The sequence below is a fragment of the Notothenia coriiceps genome, unplaced genomic scaffold (genome assembly GCF_000735185.1).
Source record: "Notothenia coriiceps isolate Sejong01 unplaced genomic scaffold, NC01 NC01_scaffold00037244, whole genome shotgun sequence".
Classification (NCBI taxonomy): Eukaryota; Metazoa; Chordata; class Actinopteri; order Perciformes; family Nototheniidae; genus Notothenia; species Notothenia coriiceps.
In genome coordinates, this window is record NW_011369945.1 from 17,934,831 (window position 1) to 17,949,822 (window position 14,992).

The 14,992-nt window shown below is 40.9% G+C and overlaps 1 protein-coding gene across 1 annotated transcript in view; it reads right to left on the reverse strand.

Moving 5' to 3' along the window:
- Positions 1-1,325: 1,325 nt before the first annotated feature.
- The window catches only part of LOC104965374 (gamma-aminobutyric acid receptor subunit alpha-2-like), a 19,314-nt gene continuing 5,647 nt past the window's right edge, over positions 1,326-14,992 (reverse strand). Inside the window, exons 4-8 of the mRNA XM_010794330.1 lie at positions 7,759-7,826; positions 4,385-4,605; positions 3,121-3,203; positions 2,162-2,305; positions 1,326-1,513 (exon numbers count right to left, since the gene is read on the reverse strand). Coding sequence (XP_010792632.1) covers positions 1,326-1,513; positions 2,162-2,305; positions 3,121-3,203; positions 4,385-4,605; positions 7,759-7,826 — 704 coding nt within the window. The remainder of the gene's footprint in view (positions 1,514-2,161; positions 2,306-3,120; positions 3,204-4,384; positions 4,606-7,758; positions 7,827-14,992) is intronic.

Genomic DNA, 14,992 nt, shown 5'->3' on the forward strand with positions numbered 1-14,992 from the left:
CAAACCTCTCCCTCCATTGTAAGGGTCCCGAACCCTCGTAGGAAGGCTGAGGACTGAGCACGGCGGGGAGTAGACCTCCCACATCCTCTCCTAGTTCGGCGGGTCGTCTGGTCGGCCCTGATCACGGACAGGAGGCTTGGCGGACATAGCACAGGCGTCTGTAACTCCAGACTACATAGGTCACCCGGAGTCACAATGAGGTCTGAGTGGTACGGTAGAGACCCATGTCTTGTTGCATGTTACCCTCCTCAGTCGTTTTCCAAGACCACCTGTGACCCTGTGTCCCTTAAACAACGGGACGGGACAAAGCGTAGGTCAAATGAAGTGGTTCGAGGACGACCAGAGGATGCTGGAGACCGGTATAGGGAAGTAGCGGGTGGACAGAGTGTAAAGAGGTACGAACAATGACCAGACGGGTAGCAGGTTACCTGTGTGGCGGTCGAACGCCACAGGCTTAAGTCATTCTACCGAGTAAAACACGGCTATGGGTTCGAGGGAGTTCGATTTCCTGCTCTCCCTGATCCAGGACGAGGTACAACAAGGCCGAGGTACCCGACGGATAAGCTAGCACCGAAAGGCTGATCACCAGGAGTTAAGATGGAGGGCCACAAGTCCTCCCTTAAGACGTGCGAGGAACCCCGGTCCAGTCAGGACAGTAGGGCCAAATTATATGTAGGCGTTGCGAGTTACCCAGTCTGTCTTTCTTCTGTCTTTCTTTACCTCTGCTGGAATGCGACATATCAGATGGTTGCGTGTGCGTCACCGGACCCGATTTGTTGACGAGACCCAGCTCATGCGGGTGTGTGAACCCAGTCAAGCCGTGGGTCGGGGGTAAAGTCGGCCACGATGTCCAATAGGTTGGGGGAGACATAGGGCCGGGACCTCTCCCTCCAATGGAGCAGCGGGCACGGTCCCCGAAAGTAGGCATCAACGGCTGCCTTGACCTTTAGTTGCGGGCCTCTTAGAACCAAACCAAGCCGTTTGGGCCATGCGAAGGAGACGGTGGGCCGGGCTGCAAGGTTTTCGTTGGACAGATGGTCCACCCGGTTTTCCATACCGAAAGGAGGGCCCTATAAGGAAATGCCCGACCTAAGCTTCTTCGAACGCGGGATCTATAGTAACCTGGAAAACCTAACAGTCTATTAGTTAGGGCGTCGTCATTGCTCGAATTCTGACGAGCTGAGACGGCCTAGGTAGGGTGGAAGGTTTAAAGGTCTAGTTTGGACGAGGCTCTCTCACGGAACAAGGACGCCAGGGAGGGGGTGGTGGGGTGGCCTACTAACCTGCCGCCCGGATGCATTGAGAGGCTGCTTGAAGAAGCAAGGTCAGCGTCTCTTTCGTCCTCGGTCATGGACCTGACCCTTTCCTAATGCCAGACTCCGTCTCCCGAACGTCAAAGGCTTCGAGCAGTACAGACGAAAACCTGGGGGCGAGTAGTCCCTCACAGGTAGCCCGGCATTAGGGCTCGTTGGCAGCTTCTTGCGCCAGTGCAGCTGCCCGGGTCTTCTGTGTCCTCTTCATAGAAGTAAAAATAACAAAGAGAATGGGCAAGTCCAGAACGTCCCTCCCTGTCCATCCCGGCGAAGACTACTCCTGCGTCTAAGTCGCTCCTCCCTCCGGCTTTATTGAAAAAGTCTACTCATAATCAGGGTGGAGGGGTGGCGAGGAGACATCTAATCGTACGTATCCCTCGCAGTCCTTGCGATCGGTACATACGATTGCGTAAAGAGACAGATCAGACGACGGTAGTAAGTGGTCATCAAAGAGTAAGTGGACAGGAGTGGAACAAAAGGTGTGGGTGAGCAATCGAGTGAAGAGANCTCCTGCAGGGGGGCGTGGTCAGTTGCAGCTCACAGAATCAGCCCCCTGCAAAAACAGGCTGGATAGAGCAAATAGAGCGAAATGAGGCATGGCTAAAATGCAGGATCTGTTTGGTATTTTGAAAAAATATATATATTTATATACTTTATATAGGTATGGCCCTACAATATATGTTTCAAATATAGCATTATAAGTCCACTTTAAGCATTTTTAAATACCAAATCCAGGGTTTCTTTGTTTTTCTATAGCTTGAGGAGCATTTACTGCAGAGGATGGAGGCATTGATGGATTGTATCATTCCCTGTAGACTTTTACGACTGAGACCTCCATAATAGCTTACCTGTGCTCGATTTGATAGTCTCTTGACCGACCGTTTGTCCAAGCAGGTCGTACTGGTTAAGGCGGGAGCTTTCTCCTTCCACCACGACAGAGTCGGAGGCATTTCGAGTCCAAGCATAAGTCACTTCTGAGATTGTATAGGCATCTGAAAAAAGAGAAGAGGGATAAACCCATAGGGGATAAATGTGGGGCAGCTGCAGCTATCGATGATTTTACGAGGAAATATTTCACTGACCCAAATTAAAAGCCCCAACTACATTGTGTTTGAAGCTGTGTTTCTAGAAAATAAGGGATACTGTAGGGAGAAAAAAAATCTCTCTGTGGCTGAAGATGGAATTCATACAATGCCAACAAGCAATTGATGCTCAGTGGCATTTGCCCTTTTCAATCAGTCACACAGCGTACACTGAATATGGAATTTGAAAGCTTGTAGCTAACCTATGAATATCTGATGAAACAGAAAAACTGATTTTTTTCCCTTCTATATACATTATTGAAATATTCTGCCAATCAGGTCATGCTTCAGATTGTGGTGTTGTACAGAAAATAGGACATTATACTTTTACAATTCCTTGTTTCTAGATCAATATTTTGAAAGCAGCTTAAAGCGAAAATCCTCATCCAAATTTAAAGAAGCCATGGAAATGAAATATACATTAAAAAAAAGGTATAAATTGGAAAAAATAAAGTATTTGGATGAGATTTGTACCCATATCTCCCAGTGACATTCCCACTCAGTCCTTTATCTGGCAGCTATTTTTATGTATCTTTTTAATTACTGCATATTGAGTGAAAATGTGAAGGGTTAATGCCGGAAAAGTGAGCCATGCAATCCAGCTTCACTCGGTTCTTAGGCTGCTGTCTTTCTAAAAAACCAGTGAGCAGAAAAAAGAAGGAAAAAAAGCAAAAAAGTTTTTCACTTAAGGTCCCGAAGGCGCTATCATCATCAGAGGTACTCACAGCTGCCAAATTTGAGTGGACAGGAATGAAAGTCCATGGGGAAATCCTCCAGATGCATTGGGCACTCTGCATGCACAGTTAACCTGCATCCAATTCACAGAAAATTAAAGAGACTTTCCAAATGCATGAAAAGTAAACAGCACAGATTAGGCACGGTCTCGAATAAAAAAGAAAACTCATATGCCTCATGCACTATTCAAGACACTTCCCATCTGTAATGCCGTGGAATAAAAAATAATTCATCTTGACTGTAAACAGCAGAGCAAAGTAAACAAGGTGCTGCAGCAGAAATCAAATAAACAAACGTGTGTCGACGTGACATTAGCTTGAATAAGAAATTCAATTATCGTGAAAATAACTTGCAATAGATTTTCATTCATATTGATTTTCATGAAGAAAGGCATGTTGACAACAAATATAGCATCAGTGGCATACAAATGGAAGCATGAAGAATACATTTGAACATTGATTCTGCATTGCTTGGATAAAGCTAGCACATGCTAAGAACAGTAGGTAGGTCTGTCAAAGTGAAAGAGTTTTGCTGAGAGGATGGAGACCACTTTCATGTCTGTACACTCAATATGCACCCTCTTCAAATGTTTCATTATTCGTTTTAATCCAATGAATAGATGGTACAGCATGGCCCTTATTTAAAAATGTATTAGCAGATTACACCAAATTAAGTTAATTAAGGGTTTATCATGAAGTCTGTAGTTATTTCACAGTGGTATTTCAGGTCTTTGAACGGGGCTAATGTGATGTGATGGGATAACTCACGGGAGGGCTACTATATTCATAAACTATTATTCTTGCCCTCTTGCTTTTACTAATGTTGTTTTATATAGCAACCTTAGTCACATATTTAGCCTACTTAAACAATGTGTTAAGTAACAAACCTACTCCCGGGAAGGTGTCTGATAATTGCCTTTAATGGGCTGATAACATTCAAAGTTTGTTAAATGAATATTAAGCTACAGCTCATAGCGTGTTAGCAAAGTACAAAAAAAGTTGGGAAAAATCTTGCCTAGCTATGTCCAAATATTACAAAATCAGCCGTTAATGTTTATTAATTTAAGTACAGTACAAACTAACTTTTGGTGATACAGGGTGAAATGTCCCAGACTAGTTTATATTACGCGTAAATACATTGCAGTGGTATAAGTTCCCTCAAGGCTAGAAGGCTTATAAGAATATCACCTACTAGTCGAGAAATACCTTTAAAACACATATGTGGCTTTTTCTTTGGACATGTTCCTTGAATTACCTCATGGTGTACAGCAGGGTCCCATCATCTTTGATCCTCAGCAGTTTATTGGGCATGGTCATGTTATGAGCCACAGACTTCTTCCCGTTGTGGAAGAAGGTGTCCGGAGTCCAGATTTTACTGGCCATCAGGTTGTTGAGCGGCAGTATATTCATCGGTCCGCTAAATTTCAACCTCTCGTCCTTCCAGCTTTGCCTGAAAAAGACATCGATGGTGTACTCCTGTAGGGAATACATGAGTAAATAATCATTTTGATGCCGTAACTTTCCATCAAGTACTTTCTGCTTAAGAAATGCTGACTACACCTGCCACTTTAAAACTCAGGCGCTGAATGGCTCTCCCTATTTATCAAAGCTCCATCAAGGTGAGGTCTGTGTCTCTGTGTTCCCCTCAGCTTTTCTAAGAGGGTGTTTTCTAAGCTTGCTCTGAGGCCGAGACAACCCCTTGACCTACAATCCTCTGTTGTCAAAAAGAAACACACACAAGAGAGGATTTAGGGCAGAAAGCGCTGCACTGTGAAATATGTGTTTGTGTGAGAGCCAATGTGTGTGTCTGTGCGATTTGAGCGCACAGCGAGCAAAGACTGAGTGGGAGATACATTCCTCCAGAGTGTATTTTTCTGGTCACAGTTGAAAGGGCCTCTGACATTTAGATCAACTGAAACCAAAACTTAAGGGCGGGTCTACACAATAAATTACAGTAAAGGTTTATTAAAATGTTTGTCTTCTTTTTGTCGTAATGGACAGCTTTAGTATTAGTCATCATAACATTCTACACTCTTAAAGTACTTGGGATATGGTAACGCGAAAATATATGTCAGCTGTCCGTCAATCAGACAAGTTGAGAACAAGCTAACTGTGTAGGAAAATAATTTACAGCCAATTTTTGAGAAGTTAAATTAATTCCCCTCAGTCAAGTAAACACAGTAAAATGGAAGCAGGAAGTTGTTTTTAAAGCTCAATAGTTGTTTAAAACAACTTGTTTATGTCACTTGAGATCAATGAAGGTTGGACCCAAATGCAGGACGTTCACGATCTTACTAAATAATACAAGGCAGGGCAAGGCTAAACAAACAGACCAATACTCTTTGATGCACAGCAAACAGGGATCCAACAAACAATGACAGAGAGACAGAACTTAAATACATGCAGGAGTAATCACCAGGACAAGACACAGCTTGGGAAGGCAGAGAAAACAAAGGGGCATCAGGTGAACACAATCAGGTAATCAAACATGAGGGGAACAACACAAACAGGAAGTACAAACAGACATAATACAGTGTCTGAAGGATTTTCAAAATAAAACAGGAAACAAACAGTTCATGACATTTTTTAAATAATTTACAGTTGCTTTTGCATTTCACATCCTCCTCACAAGTATTAACCTCTAATTTGCTCCAGAAATGGCTCAAATTAGCCACACTACTGCACTGGGACAACATGTCCCTTCGATATGGTGAACATCGGGTGTTGTTTATCTTTAGTCGTCCAACATAAAACATCATTCTGCCATTACACTCACTGGCCAAGTTTGTATAAATCCACGTCTGGAGATAGTCCCCAAAACAAATGCACAATTTCCACCATTTGAGTAATATTTGATAACTGTTATAGAAACCGAGCCTTTCAAAAATAATTTAAATATAGCCTGTTTGTATAATTGCAGGTCTTAGGGCTCGGTGCAGGAAACTAGAACACTTCCAAGATCTGTTTTCTTTCATGTGGTTGGTTGACAATAAAAAAAACGTCTCTTGACTTACTGTAGCCGATAAAACTGATCGCTTCACTGCTTGTGACTCCTGCCCTTTCCGACGTGTAATAACATTGATTTATGCTTAAATGCACGGTCACTACACAGACCACACCTAGTACATTCTGCTGCATAAATCTGCATAAAGACAAAAGATATTTTTTTATTTGCTTTGTTACCTTTGGCCTCTTTGTTTAGCTAATGCTCTTTTGAAGCTAATGCAGGATGTTTTCTTGTTTTACTTGTTTCATTTTTAAGCTTTGGCTGTCAGTCGTCCTCCTATAAATCTGTTGAGGCCACCGCAGCAATCAAATGAATTGCTTTACAGTATTTGAATTAATCAATCAGGTCAAAGGAGAATATATTTCAGGCTGTGCAACATCAACAACTGCAATAAATCATATGTAATCAGCCTTTTGCCTTATTTTTGCTAATTCTATACTTTTCTTAAAACATGAAATAAGATATCCCATAGATATTTGTTCTCATTCTGTCATATTGGTAACTTGTTCACCTCTGCCAGTGATATTGAAGGATGTTTTCACCTTGTCAGCTCTGTCCATCTGCTTGTTTTCAAGATTTTTTGAAGGAACCATTTGGCTGAAATGTAGCGTAGGGATCACCCTCGGGTAGGTGGTGACCTGGGATTTCCTCGAAGAGATCATTTGAATGTCTAAGTCTTAACGTTTTCATATTTTGTATATTTGATCTGGTCCACAGAAGTGCTGTTTCATGTTTAACTGAGTGCCCTCTAGTTTACATATCTCTCAGAGGCCACTGCATTGAACTCAAACATCATAACTGCTAAATCAATAGATCAATCACTTGGGAAATGGGTCTTCAACAACAGAAGGGACGCTGATGATATGATGTGAGGGATGGGCGCATGTCAGTATGATAAACAGGAAAGCCCAGGATGAATAAAAAGGAGTGACTGGAATAACAAGAAGACTTTCAATAATGTATAAGGAGACAATCATCCGATAAAAAGACGTGGTGCTGTGGTGTGGAGAACTGGAACATTATGAAATGAGGGAAAGCCGTGATGATACTAAAAACACGGCAGAAGCATATTTTCTTTCTTTGTGTAAGGTATGAATATTATCCACAGCCAACATAGGGTTGAAAACCTACTATGCCCTATTATGCTTCTTGGGGTTTCCCTTTCCTGTAGTGTGTTATAAGGGTTTCTGTGCATGTAAATGGTCTGCTAAGGCTCAAATCAGTGTTCCCTCCTGAGGGAGTTTCTCTCCCACATACTGAAACGCCCTGATTGGACTCCTTTGTTTTCTTCTCTAACATTGTGACATCACCATATAACGCTTGCGCTTCTGTTGGCTAGCGCTCCAACACATTTTCATGATAGGCTAAGGGGCGGGACATCTCTAAGTGGTTGACCAATCACAACAGATAACCAGCTAACCAATTAGGGCAGACTGGGTTCTGGTTTCAGACAGAGGGTGAAAAGAGGTGCTGCAGCACAGGCAGTATGAGAAAAATAAAGAGCTTTGTGAACATTAGAGCATGGAAACATGTCACAGGAGAGACATGAAATACAAATATGAACCTGAAAATGAGCATCATAGGGCCCCTTTAAACTAAATAAAAGGCATGTCTGCTCTCACCATGTCTGTGTCTGAAACTGGTCCGAAGCTGGTGACGTAGATGTTTGTCTTCACCTCTGTTATCCTGTCTGAATAAGAGAGAAAAACAAGGCGTCAAAACACTTAGGACGTCAAAACAATGTTAAAAAGAAAAGTTAAAAGTCGTTGAAGTGGAGAATATGTCATGTTTTTTATGTTTCCTCAGACCTGTCAGATGCTTAGTATAAACTAGAAAACTGAACATTATAAATGAAAAGCTTAATTGTTGTGTTGTTTTAAGGAGAAAACAACAATAATTGAGGAGTATTACTATGAGCATAAAAGAGCTTTGGTCGTCATTTCTTTTTTTTGCAACAACCATTTGATGAATTGTAATTTCATTTTTAGTGTCAGCCATTCACATTACCTACGCACGACTGACTTTACTGTCCTACAACCTTATTAGAGCTGTGTTACGGTACTGTTAATGAAAAATTAACCTAAATACAACTGGCAAAACACAGGGAGGCTTTTATTGTGAAGCAATCAAAGGAAAGGCAATGTATTTGGTGGGATAAACGCTGACAGCAATCTTACTTTCAAAATGAGCCTACAAAACAAGACGTGGCTTTTAGACGATGCAGCAAATAACGTTGCTCTCTGATTGTTGAAGGTTTGATTCAATTGTAAGTCATGCAGGATTTAAAGGGTCTTCCAATAGACCAACTATAAAGTCAATAACATTTTCCGAGTCAGCATATTGCTCACGATATCCTTGTATATTGCCTTTAACTAGCAGTATTCCCTCGCAGAGCAAGTGTTGTCAGCATGTCTTGATAAACAGGCTCATTTTAAAGTAAAGTGTTATTACTGTACAGAGCCTCAAGCTGGATGACTTGGGCTTGTGCGCTGACAAGACTATGTGATGTTTAATTTGTGCTGGCAAATTCATCAAAAGGTGGGATCAATTTGATTACATTTAAGTGACAAATTGTATCTTGTGCAGAACATTTTTTCAAGTGTGGCCTTGATGGATTTCTCTTTCTCTCTATGGCCACCCCTGGCCTCCGTAGCTCAGTATTGTTCAATAACAAAGAGAAACAGATGCCTATAGAACGTATAAATGTGACTAGATACATCATGTTCTGATTATAAACCAACAGCTCTTCACATTCAAAGATGTCATTTTGTTCTTAAGGTCACATACGGTTCAACGATGCGTGAAAAAGGACAAATGTGTTGCTGATAAATCCCAAGGATGAACTGTGCACAGACTCAGCTCACCTTTACGCGACCTGTTCGAGCCAATTCACAGGCAACTCTTGTAAGATTAGATGTATCATGCCACAGTCACGTGCAAGATATGATTTCAAGCGTATACATTTGTTTTAAATGTTCACAGTGATGTGATAGAGAGCAAAAAAGCAACCCTCTCATACTCTATGCCTCCTGTTTAAGTGGTGTTGTGCAACGTGTGTCCGCGCCGCAACATCAGGTCCATTTGCTTTCTCTACATTCTGTCTCTTTCAATAATTACTGAAGCTCCATCTCTCATGCTCAGTCAATTCAAAAAGCTTTCACGTTTTACGCTACACTCTGTACTACACGGCCAGCAGCATCTCACACAAGATCTAAAGAGATTATTACTCCCCGGTAAAGTGCTCTTCTGCACGGCAAGGGGGCACCGCCATTCAAGCCCCATATTATGGGTCATGTAAATCAGGAGGAAGTGGCAGGTCACAGGTAATAGGTGCAATCCATTTAGCAAGACATGCAGCCAGGGCGCATTTATTTATGTAAACCAGACTTGTGTATGTGAATCAGCCTGATTTCAAATGATGTTTTACTGTGAGTCACAGAGGACTCCATTAGTTTGATTTCTTTAAAGGGAGATGCTCTTTGTGGATGCACATGTGAAACAGCATCTCGGTATAAGCCGTGTTGGAGAATAAATGCTGTCACACTTCACTGCTTCTTCTTGTAGAAAGATACTTTGTGGAGGTTCATACGGTGAACTGAAATGGGTTCTTTTTAACAGTCCATTGTATCGTGTTTTGGACATTTCTTAAATCAAATCATTCATTTGTCTCTGCCGCCTTAGGTCTTTCAGGGCAGACAAATTCTTCTTCTGCTTTTTACATGTGTGATTCTGATAGTTCACCAGTACTGCAATACCACATGGTACAAGTCTCTGTCCACCACTTTAAAGACACACTGCTCCGCCAGTCGAAAATCTGCTCAAAGATTGAATGAAGGTCAACCTTAGAGAGAAAAACCTACAACAATGACATGTTGAGGCAGGCAAACAACATTATCCCTGACCCCAACCAAGTCCTGAACAGCGAAAATGAATTGTTACCATCAAATCACAGATACAGGCTCCCAGGATTTAATGTGGTTAGACAGAAGCATTCTTTTGTGCACCAGTCAGTCCTATAGATTCAATACAGAGATAAATCCACGATCAGATGTGTAGAGGGTCTTGTGATGTAAAGTGAAATGGCTGTTCCCTCGTATCTTGTCTTACAGATGTGTCATGTTGCAAATGGAGCTGCTGTGATGGAAGAACAATTTCAGACTTGATCTACCAATAAAGTATTATTGTATGGTTTCGTCAATTATCAGAACAACTTTTTTTGTAGTTGTATTTTTTGAGAAGCTTCGTCCAGATTTCCTATATTTTTTAACAAATATTGATTGTGTTTTTCTTCTTATTGTACAACACATTTATACTTTATTTTTATTTGTATTTTTTACATTCAAATTAGAATTGCACTGTTAGCTCTTTTTGGATATTTAAAGTTGATGTTTTAAAATGTTGTTTAGTTTACTTTAACTGGATTCTTATTTATACATTTTTGTTGGATCTTTTGGAGGGAATTGACTTGAAAGGCCTTTTGCTTCATGGGCTAGCTGTTTTTTGTGTGTATACAGTATATGAGGGAGGCGTGTGGCGCAGTGGATTAGTGCGTTTGTGTTCGTATCAGGGGAGCACAAGTTCGAACCCCACTGCAGTTGGCATGTCGTTGTGTCCCTGAGACACTTCACCCCAAATGGCTCCTGTGGGGGTTGTCCACAGTATTGAGTATGTAAGTCGCTTTGGATAACAGCGTCTAACAAGTAACATGTAATGTAATATGAGATATTATGTACAGTTAATGCAGGTTTGTTGACATTAGTTTGTCGACCGTGTTCAGGATTATTTTTTGTGATATTGCAGCCAACAGAAAAAATCAGTATCAATGAAAAGAACCCACAACAATGAAGTTCCAAGTCCATTTGCATTGCATGAGTGGAGCAAACTCACAGGCAAAGCTAACCGTATTTGCACAAATGATGCATCCTCGCAGCGGAAAACCTAGGAAAGCACAGCCCTCGGGGAAAGTCCATGTTTTCTATTTAAAAATATACAGAGTGCATTTATTGCCCCAGGACGTCAGGACACTTATTTAAAGGAGCGAGGACAATACCCAAAGTTCATTTATTCAGCAAGAACGGCCAGAAACATGTGCTCTTGTACTCAGCATCACATGGTGCAGATGGGCCTGCTGAACCATGTTTAATTGGTCAGACAAAAAAAAGGGTCTTCTTTAAGGGGCAGCGCATCCTGCCGTGCACAAAGGTACACAAAGGTACACAAAGGTCAGCTTAACTCCTGCCAGTTCAGACCAAAAGCATCCGCAAGAAGAAGAAGAAGTTGTACTGCTGGATGGGACAGGGATAGTGAAGGAAATAACTCCAGAGGAAATGTCTTTACACCTGATGTCTTGTGCTGTCGGTGAATGGCTTTGATGTTTGTGTATAGTTAGCTTAGCTAGCTCTTTCTTCTTATTGTATGAGCAGCATACCAATGTTGTGTCAAATTATCATATAATCATTTAAAAGATATGAACGTATGTCTTATAATCTGATTGCTTTTTACTTTGTTAAATTGTATTTTTAGTCGTGCATGTGTTTAACAGAGACATATGTTTAGGATTTACATTCCAGGAGGGCAAAGAGAAGGGTGTTAAAGGTGGATATGCAAACGGTGAATGGTTTTATGGTTTAATGATGGGATGTTTAGAATTGCCTAAGAAAATGTATGGGAAGTACCAGTTGGCTGTCTTCTTTGTACTATATAGTAAGCTGTGTTCGGTGTGTGTGTGTACCTCTTTATCCTCTGAGGATGAAGTTGCTCTGTTTTGCATTTGAGATCAATTTGAATTGTATTTGACTTTCTTTATTACTTCATTAAGTACAACAACTTCGTCCATTAATCAGTTTCTTTTCAGGGAATTCAAATTTCCACAACAACCAACATTTTGACATTACATTATATGTCATAATTCATTATCCTAGACAGCCTACGGGAGCAATTTGGGGTCAGGTATCTTCCAAGGACACTTCGACATTTGAACTGCTGGGAATCAAACCGCTGGCCCTCAGATTGGTAGAGGCCAATTACCCCCTGGACACACCCGTCCTTATGTGGTCAACTATCAGAGGTAACCAATCCAACCAAATCCCTACCAATCGTAACACAATGATAAAGGTTAGCTTCTGCTTCAGGTTTATTTATACTATGGGATGCGTAATACATTTGCGGTCGTGTTGTGATTTTCAGGAAAGCAGGTCTTTTTTGAAGAATCATGAATCATTTCTAAATTGGAAGCCATCTATCTCTAAATCTGTCTGTTTTGTTAAGTCTTGCATTGTATATTTTTTCTAGCAGCTCTTACCATTTCTGTGGATTTTGATCGCCGATAATAACAAGCATCAAATGCATCAAACTCAACATCAACATTGTTTTATTTTAATATATGTCTGTTACGTATAATCTGACATATGCTTAAGCAATACCAAGAAACGTTACTAAAAACCTAATGTAGTATAAAATGCGCTTTTTTAGGTTGTTTTGTGTCAATTATTAGATAACATCTACTCATATTTGACCAAAAATGTAATAGTTACAGTTTAAATATTTACTATTTAAGGGTTATATAAAACTGTTTCCTGTCAAGGCGGATGGATGTAATAACCATGATATCCTGGAATGCTTTCTAAGACATGAGTACCTTTTTTTCCTCAAAGCTCTCTAGTTGTCAGCTCACATTGGAAAAGTAACCTTAGCCAACAACTTTCAAAGCTCCCAACAACTCCGGCATCTGTTACATTTTGACATAAAAAATGTTGCTTTAAAGCTGGAACATAATGCATTGCTCTGAGGGTGAAGTCGTAGTAAGATGACATGTTTTTGGGTTGGAAAATAAATTAGTAGCAGAAGTGTGAATATGAGCAGAAGTGAGCTGCCTCACACTCACACTAATGATGATGTGGGAGCTCCTGTGCTTTCATCCACTCTGCAGCCTGGCTAGATTTCATGTGAAAGTGAAATAAAACCAGATGCTATATTTTAAAGCAGCTTGGTATTACTTCCACACTTAAGAGTAAAAAAATGCTGGATAAAAACAAGGTAGGGTTACATATCAGTCCACAGTCTTTACATGATGGGCTCTTTAAAGGAGCAAGGTATGTGTTTGCTTCAAAAACCAATAGCCATGTACAGTATAGACAGCCATTTCTCTGGTTATAGTCTATGCTCTATAAATAAATTAAAGAGAAATGTGCACCCTAAGCCCACAAGGAAATTATTTAATTGTAGAAATGATTACAGCAGCTGTTTTTTTTTTTCTATCTCCCCTGAAACCTTCTAGTAGCCTCGAGGGAACACTTGGGATCATCTTGAAAACCTCTGCCCTAGATTCATATTTCTCTTCTTTATCATTTGATTATCAATCGGATCGGTGAACTGTTTCATCTCTTGTTCACACAGAAGGATAGGTTACAGATGTCCCGCACCTTGGGAAAAGGAATCTAAACAATATCTCAATGTTCCACTTTGATATAGGAGAACTACCATTTCCTTTACAGTCAATGGTTACAGCTCGGTTACTGATTTTACCCTAAACTTTTTTGTAATGTTTTAATTGGAAATATATGTTGTTTAAGGTTATTTTTTAGGCTATAGTTCGCAGTTGTTAGTGGATTTACTGCATTACATTACACAGGTGTTCCTTATTTTGTCCATTTTGCAAAGCCGTGTTGAACTGCTCTTTTCTTCCGAGGGAATTTAAAAACATTTCTCAGATTATCATGAAGGAAAGTCCAATGACTATCGGGTTAAATATATTTCAAAATACACTCTGTATGTATGAAGGCAATGTGTAATGATGCTGTAAATAAAAGACTGACTATTTCAGGGTTCACAGAGAGAGACTATGGCACACAATATATTTTAGACACATGCTTGAACCGTGAAAACTATAAAAGGGACACATTTTGTTTACCAGAATATACTGTATGTCTCAGTGAACACCCTCCTGCAGCTGTGTTGAGGTGCTTTTCCAGGCATTACAAACAACATGTTATAAACTTAGGCTCAGTTAAGCGTTAACGTGTTTCTCCCACAGATGAGACATGAAGCTGTAACGTGTCTACAATGTGGAAAACTCCATCTGATGTCACTTTGACTGCTCCATGAAGTAGCCCATGTTTACATTCATACAGTATGGGTCTTAATGTACAGAAATGGGGCGAAGCCTGCGAGCTAGTTCAGGCAGTCAACTCGAGCACTTATGCTGGGTTAGGGTTAGGAAAGGTCAAGAAAGGTCTCATGAACTTCCCCACTCAATCTATCAAGACCCGAGCAGTTCTACTAGAAGTCCAAGGTAAAAGGCACGGGCCGGCGCATACCGCCAATGGCATTCCCCTACCATATGAACTCTGACCATGGAGTGTAAAAGTGAAGAGGCACAACGTGACTGACTAAGGTGACATCGTGACGTCGAGGCTTGCGCACGTGGTCCATGGAAGTACCCTTTGGCGATTACGAAACTCGTGGGAGATACTTGTGCAGTTCGATGGGGTGTACGTCGGGGTTTTCTTTAGAACGACACGTGCCGTGACTCGGACGTTGGGGAAGACTTCTTTGCATTGTCACGTTTTGACGTGATTCCGATTGTCTGTTTAACTTGTTTTTTTTTACTTAGTTTTGCTAGATCTATTATATAGTTTTTTATTAAGTTTTACAATCCATTATTAATCCTAACGTTTACTTTGCTTGGGGGCAGGAAGCGAATTTGCACCGGAGCGACGTGGCGACAAGAAATGCGAACCAGAATACCAGTGGCGCTCAGCGGTGCCCCGCGCTTTGCGTGAACCTCACCGTATAAACGGACAGGAGAGGTCGCAAAATGAAAAGTGGAAAATAAGAAAGGTTGACAATGTCTCTCAC